This window comes from Vanellus vanellus (assembly GCF_965231255.1).
Source record: "Vanellus vanellus genome assembly, chromosome: 17".
Taxonomy (NCBI): domain Eukaryota; kingdom Metazoa; phylum Chordata; class Aves; order Charadriiformes; family Charadriidae; genus Vanellus; species Vanellus vanellus.
This window is the reverse complement of record NC_138922.1, coordinates 8,080,469-8,100,601: the sequence shown is the minus strand read 5'-3', so window position 1 is coordinate 8,100,601 and position 20,133 is coordinate 8,080,469. Positions and strand designations below refer to the sequence as shown.

At 49.1% G+C, this 20,133-nt stretch overlaps 2 protein-coding genes across 2 annotated transcripts in view; one reads left to right on the top strand and one right to left on the bottom strand.

Annotated features, from left to right (window-relative positions):
• ACSF2 (acyl-CoA synthetase family member 2) overlaps nucleotides 1–20,133 on the bottom strand; it is a gene marked incomplete at its 5' end in the record, with an annotated part of 37,644 nt that overhangs the window by 6,786 nt on the left and 10,725 nt on the right. Inside the window, 6 exons of the mRNA XM_082492218.1 lie at nucleotides 15,072–15,148; nucleotides 16,286–16,377; nucleotides 17,032–17,180; nucleotides 18,039–18,134; nucleotides 18,556–18,718; nucleotides 18,946–19,064. Of these exons, the coding sequence (XP_082348344.1) occupies nucleotides 15,072–15,148; nucleotides 16,286–16,377; nucleotides 17,032–17,180; nucleotides 18,039–18,134; nucleotides 18,556–18,718; nucleotides 18,946–19,064 (696 nt within the window). The remainder of the gene's footprint in view (nucleotides 1–15,071; nucleotides 15,149–16,285; nucleotides 16,378–17,031; nucleotides 17,181–18,038; nucleotides 18,135–18,555; nucleotides 18,719–18,945; nucleotides 19,065–20,133) is intronic.
• CHAD (chondroadherin) lies at nucleotides 5,843–13,839 on the top strand. The gene is made up of 4 exons (XM_082492217.1): nucleotides 5,843–6,643; nucleotides 10,263–10,426; nucleotides 10,656–10,801; nucleotides 12,846–13,839. Exons 1-3 carry the CDS (start codon nucleotides 5,864–5,866, stop codon nucleotides 10,795–10,797), a joined length of 1,086 nt encoding a protein of 361 aa, XP_082348343.1. The 5' UTR covers nucleotides 5,843–5,863; the 3' UTR covers nucleotides 10,798–10,801; nucleotides 12,846–13,839.

Here is a 20,133-nt window from a genome sequence, read left to right as displayed (position 1 = left end):
AGCCAGCTCCAAATCTCTCTCAATGGAGCAACAATCTTCCCTCATTCATTTGCTGTCTACCAAGATCACCCTGAGTTTTGCTGTCCTTGGGGGACACGTGTCTCCTTGCTTTGGAGCTGTACCACTATCCCAAATTGTATTGGAATATTCCTGAACCTTCAGGTCAACTTTGCTGCTGCAAAATACAACTTCTGATCACGTCCAGCCTATGTCATACCGAGATTTCATTTCCTTCCCCAGCAACAGTACCATCTTTGTGCCAAAATCGTCAGGACACAAACAAGCAGGTCTTGTAGGACAAACCTCCAAGGGTGGCCACCCTGTTGGCATTTCTCCCCACCCGGAGAGCTGCCAGACAGTCTCAGTTTGGATGGGGCTTAAAAAAGTTCCCAAAAATATCAGGTGCCCAAAGCACCGTCTTTGTGTTGTAGCACGCAATGGCTTTGCCTCAGGAGGAGACCGCTGCAAAAATGGCAACCCAGCATGCCCAGGCCAGAAGGCTGTCGCTGAAAATTAACCTCCTGTTATTGTACAGTCAGGACAAGCTGCTCCTCGTGGTCTGGAGTTAAAGCTGCCTCTCTTCTTTTCAGGCTGAGCAGAAGTCTTGAGGCTTGCAAGTATTTCCCCAGTCCTGCCAGCATGCCAGAAGCACTGCCCAGTGGCAACCAGCAAAGAAACGTGCAGTTACTTGCTGGTTTATCCACAACTTGATAAAAGGTCTTTGCTATGTAATTAACTCCATCCTCCCTGGCACTGGGTGCCAATGCATTTAGGAAAAGTGCAATTAAAAGGACAAAGTGAGAGGAAATGTGCAGAGACAAAATGTCTTGCAAAGATAGAAAACCACTGGATGGGGCGTATCTGAATGCTCAAAGCTGCTGGAGAAGGAAATTTAACAACATCTAGGGGTAAAAGTAACATCCCCACAGATTTTGAGAGCTCAGCTCCCACCAAAGACATGGCTGGAAGTCCAGGGGCTCGTTGCTTCCACACTGCATTTTAAATGTTCTCACAGCACATTCCCATAGCTTCTACAGCTACTGAAACCACCTACTCCTCAGGTCCTCCCCAAAAATGAGGTTGGGATGGGATGGGGAGGTCTCACTTTGACCAAGGACAAGCAGGGAAGTTGCCACCGAGTTGAACTGATTTTCCATTTTGAGAACAGGGGGGACTTATGGCTGGGGAGCATTTGGGAAAGTCAGAAGCCTTGCATGGATCGGTTGTGTTCTGCAAGGGAAGAAAGCTCCACTCATCTTCAGAGCCTGCAAGAGCTGCAGAGAGGACAGCAGCCCTGGGCAGAGCAGCGGGCTGCTGGGGGATGCCTGGTGCCTTGCAGGGTGGACACAGCAGGGCAGGGGAGAGGCAGTAAGGGCTGGGGGAGCTTCACAGGAGAGGCCAAAAGTATCATGCAGCAGCTGCTGGGATCAGACAGAAGGGAAGGGTGGGTGGACATCAACAGGGAGCCAAACTGGAAACACACCAATGGGTGGAGGCCACGCTACAGTGGAAGAAAACCATCGGAAGGAAGGAGGTGCACCCACCACCACCTCCTCCTCCAACTCATCAAGCAGCCTGGGCCCCCACACCACAGTGAAGAGTACCCTTCAAGCATGTCAAATATAAATGATAACTTGAGTCTGAACTCAGAGAGACAGACACCACTGTCGCTGATGGGTTATTTGCACATCACTGAAAGCCACGGATTTCTGAGGTACTGCCTGGAAGGGGGCGGGGGAGGGCTTGGAGACCTTCTAGGGCTCCCCATGCCCACCTATCAGTGCTCCTCAAACACTGCCTGGAGAGTGCTCTGCACTTGTGACAACCTCCCCGGGACACTACAGAGCTTGCACCTTCTCCTGCCCCGCTCGCTGCCCAGCACCCAGTGCCAGGCAGAGATGAGGGCTCAGCTCCGCAAGGGCTGGTGCTGTGCGGGCTGTAAACGGGGACAGCATGGGCACCCCAGGGCACCCCCCAAGCTGCCTCAGCCCTCGCCTCCAGCCTGGAGCCCAAGGCCAGCTACACCAGTGCCACTTCAAGAAGGTGATTGCTATGTGCACGGACATACAAAACCAGATCTGTGTCCCCTTAAAAGCTACAGAATCAGGTTTAAGTGAGCAATGGAATATTTTAACATGGAGTACTGCATGTGCAGCTCTCTTGATATGCCAGAATTGTGAATACTAACAAAAATAAAGATTAAACGTGGAAAAGACCATCTCCAATGTTGTATCAAAACAGCTCTGACCTGCAGCACCAAACACCCCAAATCTATATTTACACTGTTTCAAAACCTGTATTTATTTACTTAGCCCACAATGCCTCCAAAAAGGAGAGGAGGGGAGTCCAGCATCTGCAAACTACCAGGCACCGGGAATGTTTGCAGAACTGTTAATCAATTAAGAAAGAGAGGATGGCAGGATAATCCTGCCTCTTCTGCGATGTCCTAGCAGCCCCGGTCCCAGGGGACCTGTGAGGTAGGGGCCTGGACGGGACCCAGCTTGCTGCGGTATCCCACCGCAGCAGAGGGAACACCGACACTGCTGCCATTGTCACCACCAGACTGTGAGCCACCCACGAGCGGGACCCAGGCAAGCTTTTGAGGATTGCTGGCCAGTCGAGGGCTGCAAAACCCGGTGTGGGAAGACCAGACCCCGCCAGTGAGCAGCTCAAAACACAAACAGCCGGGAGCCCAGGGGCGAGGTGCCAGCTGCAGCAGATGCCAACCAGCTCCCGCCACAGGAATGTGCTCACCGAGGCACAGAAAATCAAAAAACATTAGGGGAAAAGAACTTCCTTTTATTCAACATTTGTGCCTGGAGAAATGGAGCTGACAAGCAGACACCTTTTCCCCAGCAGCACTGCCCTGCTGCTACCCCACCACGGGACCAAAAATAACCCGGCATCCCCGAACCTCTGCTGCAGGCACTGGGCTGGTGGGGAGCCCTCGGGGTAGGGAAATCTTCCCACCTCACACCAGCATCATGGCAGCTACATCACGGCATCTTCATGGGGAAGCTATGGGTCTTACATGTGTCCACAGCCACCACACACACATCCTGGCAGGGAGAGAGTGGCCCTGTCCCCCAAAATCTGCAGTCCCATCCAGCAAAGAGATAAAGGGTAGAAGAAAGGGAAGTTTATCCTCAGAGGAAGAAAGATGAGATGGTTTGAGGTTTGGGCAGTTTAACCTCTGAAAAGGGTCTTGTTCCAGAAATACACATGGGTGGGAGGTATTTATGGATGGAGTTTGCAGGGCTCTCACCAGCTTTTTGCTCTGGTCTGACCCACACTGGCAGAAGTCTCTGCAGAAGCAGTAAGCTGTTAGCTGGTATTTTTTGCAGGGGGATGGGAAAAGCAAGTATCAGACATCAGCTACACTTGGGGAAGGAGCACAGCTAGCTGCCTAGTGTCAGTGTCCAGCGGAAACAGGCTGGATTTTAAATCTCACCCATCAGTTGCTCTTGCTCAGTATAGCTGGTACATAACTGCAGGAATTGATCGTCAAATGACTACAAGTAAGACTAATGTGGTTGAACTTGCTCAGAGAAAGAAAATCAATCAGTGGATAGAAGATGATGCTTTCCAGGTGACTTTTTTTTTCTTTTCCAATCATTCACCCAGCTCTTTGTCTGAGCTTTACCAGCAGCACACATGTAAGGGGCACTCTCAGTCCTGATCAACCTGGAGAGGCAGAAGAAGAAAACACAGAGGGTTCTTCTGCCCACCTCCTCTTTTGCTGTCTCAAAGGTCCTGACCAAGACACTCAAAGAGGTACTCTAGAGATGAAAGCATATGCATGACCATTGCAGTGCCTACTGAATCAGGCAGAAGCAAAAATACCATTGTTTTGATCAGAGAGTTTTAAATCCCACAGTAACTACAGTAGAGAGTCCTGCAGGAGGTGCCTCCAGCAGCATCCTGCAGCTCCTACGGTCCAAGCATCCCTCAGATGAGGCAGGAGAAGCACTCGGTGCCAAGGCGAGTGGCGAGGCCCCGGCTGCGCGACAGCAGGGCGTTGCATCTCAGGGCTGACAAACATTGGAAGCCTGACGTGGCCTGGTTTGCACCGAGGTCCCACATTACATCATCGTTTGGGCAACCCCATCTGCCCCACAGGCTCACCAGAACCTACATTCACACCCCAGAAAGCCTTTTTCTCCCCCCAAATTAGTCATGCAATGGAAATGCTGTTCAGACTGACAGCTGCCGACCACAGCACGGGCTGCCAGGCAGTTTGCATAACACCATCCGGAGCATGCTCGGCAGCGCTGGCTAATTCCTCATTGCAACAATGGAAAAACCCAGAAAACTCGGTGAATAAGCCAGTCTGTGTCCTAAGTCAGCCCTTGGATTTCCTCCCTTTCTTGAGCCTGTCTCGCCTCTGCAAAAGCTCCGCTGGGGCTCCACAGCCAGCCTCAGGAGCAGAAATCTCAACAAGCTCACAGTTATGTGCTCGGCTCTCAGCTGTTTGCTGCAGCCAGGAACTGGCTGGAAATCAGTTCAAAATGTTCCACTTCCAAACCCCACCCCACAACCCCTGGATCTCTCTCTTCACACTCACAGAAGCAGGCGCTGGGGTTTTTAACCGCTTTGCCTTCTCTATTGGGAGAGCAAAGGACATCCCCTGTGTTGTCAATTCACCTCTGCCACTGCTACCCCAAGACAGGACCCAAGGCAGACCCTAGTCCCAGCTCCAGCAGTGATTTCCTTGCTCTGCTATCTCACCATCCCACACTTTTCCCTGTCCACAGCTTCATCTCAAGAGCCGCAGGCATTGCCATCCACCTGATCTGAGCTGGGCATCGCTGTCTGGCATTTCATATTGTCCTCTCTCTTTGAAGAGGGGTAGAGGGGAGCATCTGTCGGTCCCGTCTGGGGTCCCTCGGGACCCCAGTGGTGGATTTGGCCTAAACCACGACACATATCCACCACCCATGCCCAACTGCTTCCCCGCAGGCTCTGCCACTGCCCCATCCCCCATTGGAAGGCAACAGCCACTGCTCCACAGTGCCACATGCTGAGAAAACCCCCTCACGTAGGTCTCCTGACCATGACCAGGTCTGGATGTATCATGCTCCACTGCCCATAGGAAAGTCACATCAGAAATTAAGATTGCTTTTGCTTTCCCCTTCTTCAGCCAACTCCTAGGTGCAGTCTAGATCTGGAAGTCTTCAACCAAAATTTTGGCATTGCAAGAGCAACTACATCACCGTTGGCCATTGGCTTGACCCCATACTGGTCCCATCTTCTCCCATCCCTCCTCAGGCAAACTCCTCTGAAATCAGCAAGACAAGACTCCCCAAAAACCTTCCTCTGTGATAACATGACAAGATGCTTCTCCCAAAACCAGCTGAGGCTAAATACAGCCCAGGAGCCCACTGAAACCTTCAGCACAAGGTGGCTGTGGAGCACAGCAGTGCTCCCTACTATGCTGTTCAACCAAAACAGTTTGTTTCCCCCCCCCCAGTGATGAATCTGGGCCCCGCTTGGCTCAGCAGGGACCAGAAAGGTTCCCCACAGAGCAGATCTGCATGTGTTCTTCCTGACCATTTGCCTCCCTGTTGCAGAGAGGAAAACTACCTCTGCACAGTCGCCTCAGCAGCGGGGCCAGGCAAGACCACGGACACTCCTCTGCCTGGTGCCAAGGGGTTAAGCTCACGGTAAGTTCCCAAAGCCAGTTGCTTCCAACTGGCTGCTGCCTGCGGTTTGTGGGAAGGGATTTTGCTTTTTAATAACGTTATAAATAGGGCTGTGTTCAGCATGCTGCAAACCCAGTTACTCTCTCTCTCCCACCCATCTCCCTCCTCCTCCTCCTCCTCCTCCTGCTTCTCTTCCCACCACACTAATTCCAGATCTGACCATGAATCGGTCAGGCTTCCTCCTCAGTGTCCTCAGCCTACTGGCGTGTCTTGCCTTCATCGTGCAGGCATGTCCCCCGAGCTGCCACTGCCACGGCGGAGACCTGCAGCACGTCATCTGCGACAACGTGGGGTTGAAGAAGATCCCCAAGGTGCCTGAGCAAACGCGGCTTCTCAACCTGCAGAAGAACAACTTCCCTGTCCTGCCAACCAACGGCTTCCGTGACATGAAAAAGCTGGTGTCCCTGCACCTCCAGAGTTCACGAATCAAGGAGATCTCAACTGGGGCCTTCCGGGGGCTCAAGAGCCTGGTCTACCTCTATCTCACTGACAACCAGATCAGTGTCATAAAGCCAGGAGCTTTCGATGACCTGTCTGAGCTCACCTACCTGTACCTGGACCAGAACAAGATCCCAGACCTGCCCAAAGGGCTCCTCTCCCCTCTTGTCAACCTCTTCATCCTGCACTTAGGCAGCAATAAAATCCGGGAGCTGAAACCAGGGGTCTTCAATGGGGCTAAAGACTTGCGCTGGCTCTTCCTTTCTGACAACTCTCTCACCAACCTCCTGCCTGGGGCCCTGGAGGACGTAGAAAACCTCGCTGTCCTCCACCTGGACAAGAACCAGCTGAGCAGCTATCCTGTGAATGCAATGAGTAAGCTGAGAGTGCTGGAGGAACTGAAGCTTTCTCATAACCCAATTGAGGTCATCCCTGACAATGCCTTCCAGTCCTTCGGGCGATACCTGCAGACACTCAACCTGGACAACATGAAGCTGAAAAAGGTGAGTCCTTTCTCTTTCCATTTATTTCAGATAAGCAACACAGGGTTTGATTTTCTTTTCCTTTACAAAGCTCTTGGTTTGCTGTCCCTCCCTTGCAGAGGAGGTGGGAGATGCAGGTCTGGACGCTCTGCAGACAGCAAGGCATTGGCCAGCTGATAACACCCCTGACGGCCCAAGCGAGGGATGAGAGAGTACTTCACCCTTCTATTGAGTTAATTTTATGCAAAACCAAATTATCTGGAGCTGAACAAACTCCCTGGAAAGGCAATGCATTCCCTCCCGAGCTGGAGATGACACCAATCATTGAGACAGGCATTTGGGGTGCTCCAGGACAATTAGCAACCTTCTACCATCCCAGACACAAGATGTGGGATGAGAGGCCAGCGTCTGCCTCGTACGCGAGGGACTGAAGGGCGCTGCCACCTTGCAGAACTGAACTGTTCTGCCTTCTTCGTTCAGCCTGGGTACCTGTTGTAGGTTGGGAGGGGGAGACTCCTCGGGAGGGGGCTATGAATAGCAGCGGTTTCTTACCTACGCCTTGCAGACAGGTAGGCATACGGACCTTCACCTTCACCTCCCCCCATGCCTTCCAACTTTACACGTTATAAAGAAAGGTTTGTTTATTGATGTCTCAAAAGGAACTCTCGCAGCATCTTACAAAGGGGCCCTGTTCCCACTGGAGAGGAGGAGGGACATTCAGGTATCTCGAATGGCAAACCAACCCTCTTCTTCATCTGAGAGAAAGCACGATCCATAGGCAGGAGCATCACACTCAGGGAATCACCTGCATTAGGACCTCTGCAAAGCCAGGCAGTGCAAGAACAGAAACGAGCCCAGTGCAAGAGCAGCAGCACCCTGATGTCCTAGGTGCACCCCGTGTGGCTGGAAAGGGAGGGTGCTGCAGATGGAGCAGAGCAGTTGTCCCCAGGATGATAGTTTTCCAGGAAGCCCAAAGACAAAGGGCATCCAGGTAAGGCAGGTTAGGACTTCTCAGCAAAGCAACACCCACCACAGGAAGATGTGATGAAAAAGAGAATTTCTTAGCAACAAAGAGCAAACTAGAGGGCCTCACAGGGATAAGCAGATCCCCTGAAAGATACCAGGAATAGAGCACACCACAGTTTTCAAGGGTATATAGCATCACAAAATGCTCAAAAACTGGAATTGCAGCTTGCCCAGATGGAGAAGAACACTACCTAAAACAATTTGGTAGCACTCGGTCAGTATTTGAGCCCATGTCCACCCTCAGCACTAAGCTCTCCAGGATGGAAATAAGCAAACTCAACACTTGAAAACAATCCACTGACCTCTCTAGGCAATACCTTAGACATGCTGTCACAGCACTTTCGTAGACTCAGTTTTAAGGCACTTTCATCAAGCACAAGTAAAAAATTACAGGTTAAATGTTGTACCAGCTGTAGAGACATTAGACTACCAAGTTATATGCTGGAAAAATCAGACAATCCCATGATGCTGGGGTGCTGCAAGGAAGTGTCCTTGGATTGGCCAAAAAGCAAATTCTAGCCAGCAAAAAAGATTTTCTTCTTTTCAGTGACCACCTGTGGACAGGACCTTTAAAGGCTCCTCTGCAGCCAGATGCCTCCTTTCCTCCCCAACAGCCCAGTAAGACACCAGTTTACAGGATCAGCACTAACAGGGGTGGCTTCTGCAGCTTAGGGCTTATGTTATTTTTTGGGAAAACAAAGCTCCCACCCCAGCTGAGGGTTTTCTCTTCGAATCCTCAAAGGCCTTGTATCCAAACAGCCCACACGTGAACTTTACACTGCTAGGAGATATCTAATCACACAGGTCTCATGACCTAGGAAATTACTACCAAATACTTTAAATGTTCCTGGCATCCTGACTGCAGCTCATCCTCCTTCACAAAAATACTGTCCTTAGCTGTTCCCTGCATGGCTGCAAGATTTTCAAGCTGATCAAGTGCAAAACCCTTCCAGACGAAGCTACCCCAGCCTGTACTGTAGTTGAGCAGGAGGAGAGCCCTCAGGCTGCTCTGCAGCTCCAGCTCAGAGCTCCCCTTCCCCACCAGCATCACGGACCCGCACCAGTCACCTGCAGGGCTGCATTGCACGGGCCAAGATCCACCGCGAACATCAACAAGAAACCAGGCAATGCAGATCCTGGAAGCTTTACTTATGCCCCTCTCTACGTATTTATTGCAAAATAAATTATAGCAGCAATCCTCCATCTAAATAAGGAAAAAAAACCACTAACTTCTTTACAAACGCATGCTCTGGCAGGCAGCGCAGCAGCCGTTACCAGCAGATGCGAACTCTTCTCATGGGGCCAGGAGAGGAATGAGCAGCTGAGACAGTACACCACTGTCCAAACCAGAACATGGCCAGGCAACCGCCCTGCTGCACAGCGTGCCAGCATCTCTCTGAGCAGCTCCACTATCAGCACAGTAAAACCTACCAAGGTCAGCTCAGTTTGGGACCGCAGAGGCCAACACTGCTGACTGTCCAACAGCTACAGTACTCTGGGAGTCTCTTAGCTAAGCTCTAATCCTATCCAGCATTGCTTAATTTGGAAGATGACAAAAGTTCACAGCTTAAAATAGTGCATTTCCTCTGTCAAGCTTTTCAGCTTAGAGAACTTGAACACACAGTGATGGTCCCATCTGAAGTGCAAGCTTCTCACATTCAGAAATGGGAGTACAGGTCCTTGACTGGGGGAGTTTTGGTAGACCTAGTGAGTCTCCTCTCCACCCTTTAGAGAAAGCTTTCCTGCGCTTCGAGAAAGGGGAGAAATGGTGTGTCATAGCCAAGGGCAGCTTTGTGCCTTGTCAGTGACCCCCTCTCCAATTCATCAATGCCAAGAAAGTTTGTGTTGGGGGTTTTGCTTTCAAGAAGAAACTTTCCAACCTGAGTAACTAAGGGCTGAGAAAACCCAGAGATGAGACCTCAAGGAAGAGAGGAGGGGGCTGCAGAGCCAGGTCTACAGCCTCTCACCTCTTTTTGGCAGCTTTTTTAAGGGAGGCCTTCCCTTAAAGCCTGCCCATTAATTGAGAAGAGACAAATCTTACAGCATCCCTTGCAAGTAACCCACTGGAAATGGGAAAAAAACAGAGGAGGTTGAGGTGCTGGAAACCTGCCTCTATTTCTACACTACTCAGATGCCAAGTGTAACTTTCCACTCAGAGCCCCCGGGCACTGCCAAAGTCTACAGCCCCTTCAGACACCGCAAACACTCCTTCCTTCAGCCACTCCAGGACAGGCAAGGCAACAGGCACTGGGAGGATTTCCAGCCTTGGAAAGGAATACACCCAGAAAATATCTTCATTTAGAATGAAGAAGCATGGCTCAAAAATAAAGGGGGCTGCCAGACTTCACTTTATTTAGGGATGTAGCTGTAAAGACAATCCCACATGGATTTGGGACGTAGCTCTCTTCAGGCAGGAAACGCCATCACCCATGAACCCACCAGCCTCATGCCTCTCTTAGGTGTCCAGGGCTTCCAGCAAGCCAGGACCCACCTCCACCGCTCCTTCTCTAGCTCCCTCCATGCTTACACCTCCTAAAGTCTTGAACACAGGCACTCAGGTTTTGAACTCCCCTTCCCCAAATCAGTGTTCCTACCATAAACTTCTGTCCCTTAGTTTGCAGACAACGCATTTGCCGGCGTGACCGCGCTGAAGACAGCTCACCTGGAGAACAACCGGCTCACCCAGCTGCCCCGCAACTTCCCCTTCGACAAAATGGAGACACTGATGCTCTCCCGAAATGCCTGGCACTGCAACTGCCAGCTAGCACACCTGCGCAAGTATGGCACCAGGCGCCCCTTCCCTCCCCTTGTTCCCTGGGGTCTCCTTGGGGGTCCACCGAGGGAGGTTCCCCCCTGAGTTGTGCCACGCAAGAGGAGGCTGCTGAAGGCTGCACAAGTGCTCAGCAGCTCTCTCCCCAACCCGCCCTCTCCCTTCATGGTATGACTGTTTTCCGTGATGGTTTGTACCTCTTGTAAACTCCTGGTCTTCCTTCTCCCTCTGTCCCAGGTGGCTGAAGGGCAATCGCACCCGCGCTGAGGAGACCTGCTCTACGCCTGCTCAGTACCGGGGGCAGTCCATCAGAGACACCCCAGCCCTCCGCACCTGCAAGCTCCCCACCAAGAGGTCCAAGAAGGGAAGCCGCCATTAAACACGTAAGATGGTTCACTTTTAGTCAGACCTACAGCAAAACCTGATGCCACCAAAGGTATGGGGACTTCCGTCTCTGACTTCAGTGACACTAGGGTTTGGCTCAAAACAGCCCATCCATTCACCCACCGATGTCTCTGCTCAGAGCTGCTCCATCTCCTGGCAGTACTGGGCTCCATGAGCTCCTAGAGCAGAGAATCTGCCTGGAGCAACAGGGATGAAGTCAACCCTGTCAAACAAACATGGGGCTAAAGACAGGCCTGGGGCAGCAAGTAAGGGTGAAGCATGTAATTAAGTGTCAAAACAAGGGTGGATTTAGCCCACTCTTACCCTGAGCTGGGATCACACACGCTTTACATTTTTAACCGACTGGAGATGCTCAGCCTTTTGCCCTAGTAAAGGTCCTCTGAGTCTGGTTTGAAATCCAGGGCAGGACGTTGCTGGAAAATCTGGCCCCAGGCTGCCCAACCCATGTGAAAATAGACATCTTCCATAAGGAGCAGTTCACGGGCCAGCAACTGCCTTTCAGCAGCTACAATTCCCATCCAAGACACTCAGGTATTTAAAAACAAAGGCTGATGCCTTCAAATTAGTGTCCCAGAAGAGGAAGGTTTGAGACAGCAAATATTCTTTGAATAAAATGTTCTAGGCCAGAAGGTGATTCAGAGACAGGGCTGACTTTCCCTTCAACAACGAGCTTGCTGACATCTACCAATCCAAACACCAACCATGAAAACCTATCATACAAACACCTTCCACAACTGGAAACTACCAAGCGTATTAAATTCAGTGCAGAGAGTAGCAAAAAACCCACAACTGTCATCACTCCATCCCAAGCATTTTACTTTTTCCCCACCCCAGGAATAGGTCTGGAGCTTGTATGGATTCCAAAGGACTTTGGATGAGCCTGAAAGTTTGTAGGCTCTTGGGATAGGGACCTTTGCTCATTTGTTAAGTAAAGTGCAGTGACCCTGCACTGCACTGCACGAACAAGGGTTGTCACTGTGCCCTTTCATAACAGAAAGGAGAGGCTGAAGCCCAGCTATGGCCATTTGGTCCCCAGTTTACTAAGGATATGCATAACAGGATGGAGAAAGTAAATTTATGACCAAAATGTGAGGGATGATGCCAGCTGCTCGGCACCTTCTTAAAGTGGTTATTTCTCTTGCAGTGCCAGACGTTTTATGGATTAGAGATGGAAATACCAGTCGTTCCATATAGGGCGGGTAAAGTTCCGCTCTAAAGATGGAAAAACTTCAGTTTTCTAAACCACAATACTTAAATGTACTTTATTTACAGGTCTGGCCCTTCTTAACCTTCTTCTCTCTCCCCGCCTGAACTCAATTTCAGTTCGCTCCTCCATAAGAGTAAGAAAACCATGACAATAACCATTGTTTTTTCTCTAGCACCTTCCATCCAGATCTCTCAGAGGTTTACAAGTGTTATTGAAATAGAAAACTATTTATTCCAGTCTTGCAGAAGACAAAGCTCGGTACCTTCAGGTGTCAGTGCCAAAATGCAGGCACGCAAACCCACTCCAGTGTGGTGAACATGATTTTAAGGAATATGAAGTACTTCTGCCTCCATTGTGCACCTCTTGAGAGCCAGGCAGCTTTCTGAGATGTCAGCTATGGGGGTCTGTATTTCAGGGATGACCAGTGACTTGGGTCACTGACCACATTTCAGATGAAAAGCTGCTTGGCATTTTCTAAAAATCTACCTGCCCTGGATTTCCAGAACCAGGACACCAAAATAATTCACTACTCTTGAAAATTCCGCTCTCAGGTTTCTTCCTTTACAAAGAATGTGCTCACTGCCCATCAACCCTTTGGGTAAGATACTTAAGAATCACATAGCAAGTTGGTAGGTCAGAGACAGGACTAACCCATCTCCTCTACTGTGGGAACTCGTAACAGCTCCTTGACTCTTAACTCTTCACTTTCAAGTATGGGTTTCATTCACATACTGTAAAAATAAACAACACTACAAGTTTACTGATCTGCTCAAAAAAACCCTTAAACATGCTGCCTTCTCTCTTTTTTCCTCTAGCAGGCCCCGGTATGGCCTGTCCTGGTGACCGGTCACTTCAACCATCAGAAAACTACTGACTTCCGAGTCCTTCCTTAAGCTTCTCCTACCTGTCAGGAAACATTTCTGATATATCTGAACACCTCCAGCCTCCTCCAAATCCCCGCTTCTCTGCTGATCGCAGGATGGAATCCACCTTTTCAATCTTTTCCAACATCTATATATTTTAAAAGAGGCATTTTTAAAAACTAAACTATGCATGACCATACTAAGACAAGCTAACCTAGATTCTGCCGGTAAAACACAGTCATCTTTCCCAGAGGCAACATAACCCATGTCCCCGATCAACCAGTTGGTCACTGTCTCTCCCCTTCCAGTGGGGTGGAAGCAAATGGGAAGGTAGGAGTATCCCTCCCCCAGCTGCTTGATCAGGAAAATTGGTCTCAACCCAAGCAAAGAGACTCCTCTGCCTTCCCACGGAGGGGATCCCTGCAGGCCAGGGCTGAGGGGGATAGGTGAAGCAATGACCAAGAACCGGTGGCCCTGAGACCAAGCTGCCCTTTCACACCAAAAGGCAGCGATCTCTCTAGGCTGGCCAGAAATCCTTTAAGTGAAGCAGTACTGGGAAACACCAAAACTGGAGCCATCTGAAGACTGGATTCCCTCCCACTCTGTGGGGTCTACCAAGATGCACGTACGTCAGAGAAGAGAAGGTATGCACCGTGCAGCCTGGCTTGGACACCCCTCCTCTTCTCTCTGCCCATACTCCAGAGGATCTAGCAGGACACCAGGATGACTGTGGTTTATTGTCAAGGCTATTACAATACCACAGTTGCAACTTAACTGTGTTTTTTAATCCTAAAGAGTTATATAAATATATGTATATTTATTCCTCTGTAACTGAGTGTAAATGACCTTTAAGAGGATGAAAACTCCTCTGTCTCCTATATAGAAATCAAATTGTATATTTTCTTATGTACATCTTCTGTATAAAGCTCTTGCTGCAAAGATGAATTCAACAAGTCTCCCTGTGTCTCTCTGAGAGCTGGGGGATCAGAAGTAACACGAGATCGGTGGTATAAATATAGACTTAATCCTCTTTATCCTATGGGCAGAGCAACTGTTTGGGAGGGTTTTATTATTTCTCTCTCTACAAAGCAGGAACATGTGACACCTAATGAGTCCTGGGCACTTGCAGTAATGTCTGAAAATATTTTGTGACGCCAAATTCAAGCCTACTATAAAAATGGGTAGCTGTCACCTGACAGAGTCCGAGCCACAGCACCAGGGCTGTCCCTGCTGTTTTCAGCTCAGCATTAAGAGAATCACATCTAGGAAAAATCCCTGGCTGCCTCTGAGACGGCTCCAGGACAGATGCCCTGGACTCCACTGGTCCACGGCAGAGCACACAGTCGTCCCTGTAAAACCCTGGTGCTGGTGCGGTCTGGATCTGCCAACAATAACACGCCTAATCTGACTCCCAGCCCCGCGTGTTTATCCATCGCAACAGTCTGTTTCCTCAGCATTTGCAAGCAGTGTGGCACCAAAGTTATTTCCTTTAAAGTAAAACAAAACCTGCTCACAAAACCTGTCACCTGAAATGCCACCGATCCCCTCACTGGTGGCTTGTCCTCCTCCATATCCAGGACACACTGATGCTCTTGCACGGGCCAAGGGTGCAGGGACATGCAATGGAGCAGCAGCACGTGTGGTCTGACATGTGCTGCACTTCTGGCAACATGATGCCTGGTGCTGCACATGTGGATGGCGCCATTCCCACGCTGAGACTCGAACATGTAGCATGCAACAAGGTTTTACATCTGCATGCAGTCCAGGATGGTGAAAGAAACCTGACAGCTCCGCAGCAAGATGATCACGTGCACCCACCCACACCGATACAAACCAGCAACGCCTCTTCCATAATCATTCATCCTTGCAGCATGTACAACAGAAGGGTTTAGAAAAGCTTTGAAATGCACCAGCAGAAACTCAGTTTATGACATCGAACACAATGTCTTCTCTTCTTACAAAGCTTCCTCCCAGACACCTTACCAGCAACCAGGCAGAATCCCCCTTCTTCCTCCCAGCCCCTCGACACCTTCACTCCTCAGCCTGGCCTCACACCCGTGGTCCCATCACACATGTTCCCAGCAGCTCCGGCACTGCTGCGGTGCCGAGATGCCCAAACTCAGGATCTCACCACGACAAATGCCACTTGCATCTCTAGTCACAGCAACCATGACTCACCACGATCTCCGGCATGTGCATCTTGGTGATAACCATCTTCATGATCTCGGGGGGAACAGGAGAACCTGCAATGACTCCTGGAAGAAAGAGGAAGAGATGACTGTCCTGGAAACCATCTATTTATTCCCAGGAGTGGTCCCTCAGAAGGTTTTGCACTCCCAGATTTTTAAACGCTGGCAAGACCTTTGGGATACACCGGTTCCTGTCAAAATACTTTCCATTTTTATGGATACAGATCTTAGTTATTCTAGAAGCAAAGGCTGCAGCAAGGTCAGTTTGCCTGACTGAATTAAGGGTTGGCAGAGTTCACTCATTAGGAAAACAAACTCTATAGACCTAGTCCAAGCTGCGCTTCCCCAAAATAAAAGACTCAGAGCAGAAAAAGGCACAGAGTTTTAGCAGGACAAACACTCCCATCAATCACCACCACCATAAAACCAAAACCCTTTCCTCCTGCCTTGCACAGAACCCCAAAACCTTTCCTCCTGCCTTGTTCCTCTCCTTTGGGAGAGGGCAGATCACATTTTCACCTGTCCCATCCTAGGATGACAGAGTAAAAGTGCAGAGTAATATATAGGCCTTTCTGCGGAACAAGATGAGACAGGATCATTTTTCACATAGCAGAGATGATTAGGTAATCTGCTTAAATGTTTCTTCATGCTCCAGCACCATCTTCTCTCCGTACTGTTATTGCCTCAAAAAGGGCTACTGGTCTCCCCGTTTGGGCTCAGCTATTTCCGAGGCTGTCTGTGATGAGAGAGAAAGCTCCAGCACACGTTATCACACCCTCTCCAGTATTTAGATGAATGACTTCAAAAACGGGCAGGAAACTTTAGGTCAGAGGCATCACAGCTCTGCTTTAGGGACTGCACCAGCCTAAAGCACATAAAGCATCTGCTGCCACACGGTGGTGGCCAGTGAGACGAGAGTCGAGCAAAACCAGGCTTCCCAGCTCCTGGATCTAGCAGATAAAACAGAAAGGTCCTTCCCCAATCTGCTTTAAGATGAAAGAAATCATAAAAATGCATAATTCTTGAAGGAAACCCCAAGGAAAGGAAACATAGCATCAAATTAACAGCGATACACAAGGCTCATGCAACAAAACTCTTCCCTCCAGCAGAGTGATTTGCTCGCAAAGCTTCATACAGCCTCCCAGCGGAGAACCAGTAATATCCAGTTTCTCAGGATTTTTCCACTTGAGCTGTCAGACTTACCTCCTCGGAGACTTGACAGGTCGTAGGAGTCAAAGTCCGGCTGGGAGAGCATGTCTATATACATGGTTGGCGTGCCGTGTAGAAAGGAGCATCTTCAGGAAGGGGAGAGAAAAGGTAAAGCTGCAGAGTTGGAACCGGGGAGAGCCCCAGATCAGCACCCCAGCCCAGCCCAGCCCGTCCTGTCCTGTCCTGTCCTGTCCCATCCCGTCCCATCCCATCGCACATGGGGCTGCAGAGCAGCAGCACAGAGGCAGGCACAGCAGACATGCTTTTCATACTTGTACATATACATATGTATGTATAAAATATATATAAATATACATATGTGTGTGTATTATACACAGACAGTGATAGCTCTTTTGTTTTACAAGCTACACACAAAGAACAACGTGGAAATGCAACTGTCTCAGCAGCAGAGCTGGCCTTGGAGAAGGAGGGCGGGTGGTTAGGTGTAAAAGCACACCAGCCATAGCAAACCAAGACACCACTACACTTTCCAGCCAAAGCCCTAGAGGGATCTGATCACTTATTTTTGGGAAACAGAAGCGTGGCAAACACTCAAGCGCAGCTGAAAAGGCAAGATTTAGGCACCTGAAGTGCTTGTGCAAGTACATGCACTGCCAAACCTGCCTCTCCCATCGTGGGAAGGAAGAGCGCAAGAAATGGCCTGGCAGGCGAGACAAGGGAAGAAAGCATTGCCTGAAGGCGATGAACTCCTCTGTAGCAAGGCACAAACAAACTCTCACTTCTCGTGAGACACTGCCTCCAGAGCAGCCTTCCCCTCAAAACTCGGCGATGAGAAGATGCAGGAGGACCCGTGCAGAGCCATCACCATGCAGCCTCCCACCGACGCCAGGCAGTGATAGAGCGGTGCGGGGACGCCAATGCAATAGTCCTGGGATCAAGCCAAAGACAACAGTGAGGAGAGTTTTCCCTGAGCCACTGAAAACTTGCTAGAAATCTGACATTCATCTGTGTTATCATTAGACGGAAACACAACGCTGATGCTTCCTGCCTTTAATAAAAATCTGTTTGGGATTTTTTTTAAATGTCAGAATTTCATTCTGTAATTTTGCAATGTCTTTTCTTTCTGGACTTTTTAGTCTGGTATTGCTCACACATTATTTTATGATAAGCCAGAAGAGAAGAGTGCTAGTGCTAAGACAGGCATGAAATATGCAGGACATATAGCACATGCTATTAATTTTATTTTGTTTTTGAAAACACCAAAGGCTCTGAAGACTGATTGAAACAATCCATCTTTTTTCTGGATCAAAGCTGTTGTGTTAGAAACAACTACTTCCGAACTTCAAAAGAAAATATTTGCCTTTAACAATTTTGAAAAGAAACTACAAATGGAAAGGTCTTACCCTGACAAGTTACAAGACTATACATGACACGAAATTAAGTCACGTAAGACAAATTAAAACCTCATTCAACAGAATTCAAAGCTAACACTGAGAGTCTCATAATTATTTGAAATAAGTCTTCACCAAAAAGAAAAGTGATTAATTTCACCATTTTCCCCCCACAAAAAGGTATCTTTTTTTTTCCCCAAAAAAAGCTTCACATGAAACTAAAATGAAACATCGACAAAACTTCATTGAAATGAAAAATGTTATGCATTATCCCTCGATATCATTTGTGGCAAAATATCTTGCCCTTCTGCTGAGTGAGCAACAACACTCTCCACACACGTGGTCCCTCTGTGGCCGTGGAGACCACCCCAAACTGTGTTCCCACCCAGACCCACCTGCTCGGTGATCCCCAGCCTCAGACCGATCAGATTGGCATTATTCACAATGTTCCTGTGGGAGAGGGTGGCTCCTTTGGGGCTTCCCGTTGTCCCCTGAAAGACAGAGGGCATTACGCATTACCTTTTCCGAGGATGAGCTACATGTGCTCTCAGGAGCAATCTCCCAGGCAGATCCTGGGCTGATCTTGCACTTCATTCTCCATTCAGACCTGGGAGACTTCATTTTCTTCTTTAACAGCATCTTAATCCCAAACCAAACAGTTGGACCAAACAGTGTCAGTTGGACACCCTCTCATCTCCATCAGCCCTTGAGAAAGGGCTGAGCAGCAAGAGTGGAAAAAGCAAGGGGAAATGCTAGAACATTTCTTCCATCCTACAGCAGAAGATGGAACCAGGGCTTGGTCTGAAAGGGCAGAAGGCAAAGGAAATGGAATGCTCAGCATCGCACACATCTTTCCCTGTGTCCCCAGCGAGAAATCCAACCACAAGGCATGAAGCAAGCAGAAGCACCTACTGAAGTGAACTGGATGTTGATGGGCTCATTGCAGGAGAGGGTCCGCTGCACGGCTCTCAACTGCTTCATATGGCTACTGTCCCCAGCCTGCATCACTTCATCCATGTGGAAGGTGCCAGGCATCTTGGAGTCCAGTGTGATGACAATGGATAGGTCAGGTAGCCTGGTAGAAAAAAAAATACCATCAGCAATAATGGACCAAAGGAGAAAACTGCCTGGATAGGTGTACACTGGTCAGGGCAAACCTCCAGGACAGTCTAACCCATTCTCTTCAGGCGAGACCCTGTGCAGATCCTTCTTCTGCTGCAGCCTGTGTTGTGCAGCTGAGAGAACACAAGGCGGGACACAGCTGTGAGGTCAGTGCAAAGGCACCAGATGTTCCTAACTCACCTTTTGCTCTTTATTCCCCCTGGACTGGATTTTTCTAGCTCGGGACATGACTGCTTTAGAATATCATAGTATTTCTGGGTTTTAAATTGAGTGGGAAACACCAGTGCCTTACAGCCAACCTGTGAAGGGAGACAGAAACTCATGAGAAGTCATGTCGGGTTCAGGACATGATAAATAGCAGTCCCCACCGACACAGGAACGTGCACGGCCCTGTGACCCCACACAGCAAGTGTTAGCCATTAACACCGCACTGGGATTTTCTCCATGGCTTGTTTCTGTGAGCACATGATACAATGAGCTCTCTCCAGACTGAACCTGGAGATTTTTAACTCTTCCTAGTAAGAGCTGCAGTGTGCAGCGGTTTAAAGATTCACTGAAGAGCATGACATAGGTCTGTGCACAGCGAGGGTGCAGCAGCCACACTCCCGGGGCTGGGGACATGCCTCCAGCAGGCATGTTCACCGAGGGCAAATGCAAACGGAGCTGTAGGTGTGCGCTCATAAAACCCCGCAAGCGCAGGACAGGGTGTTGTTGCTGCACACTCAGCACCCCAAGCCCTGATCAAGGTGTGCAGCCGGTGCTTTTCTCCTCCCCGGTGTCCAGTTCAGGATGGGCTGGTTGCTTTTTGCTGAGCAAGAGAGCAGAGCTACAGCCCGAGGTTCGCCCTTCTCCCAGGATCAACACTCTTGATTATTGAGAGCACAAGCCAAATGACTGATTTTTTCTGATTAGGAGTCCCAACACTCACAAAAAGTCCAGTCCCAAAATAGGAAAATAAAAAAAAAAAAAAAAAGTCATTTGAGTTAGTCTGAAATGCAGATGTTTGAGGAACTTTGGAAAAACAAGGAAACCTAAAGACTGCTTCTCAGGTCAAGCCAAGGTTTTGTTGTGGGATTTTTTTAAGGCATCCTGTTTCATAAGATTTTTCCACCTCTTTTTAAAGTGTTAGCTATTTATTTTGAAAATTAATACATTTTTCATTCAGCCTTTACACAATCCCAAAACAAAGTGCTTTAATTATTCCAAGAATTTCTATTTCTTTTTCAATAGAGATTTGCTGAATTTGACCCAGATTTGCAAACTACTTTCATCTTCCAAAACACGCATTCTTGTCAAATAAACTATTTACATAAATTATTTACTCGGCTGTTTTCATTATTTTCCCAAGGTCCGTGAAATAAGGACACC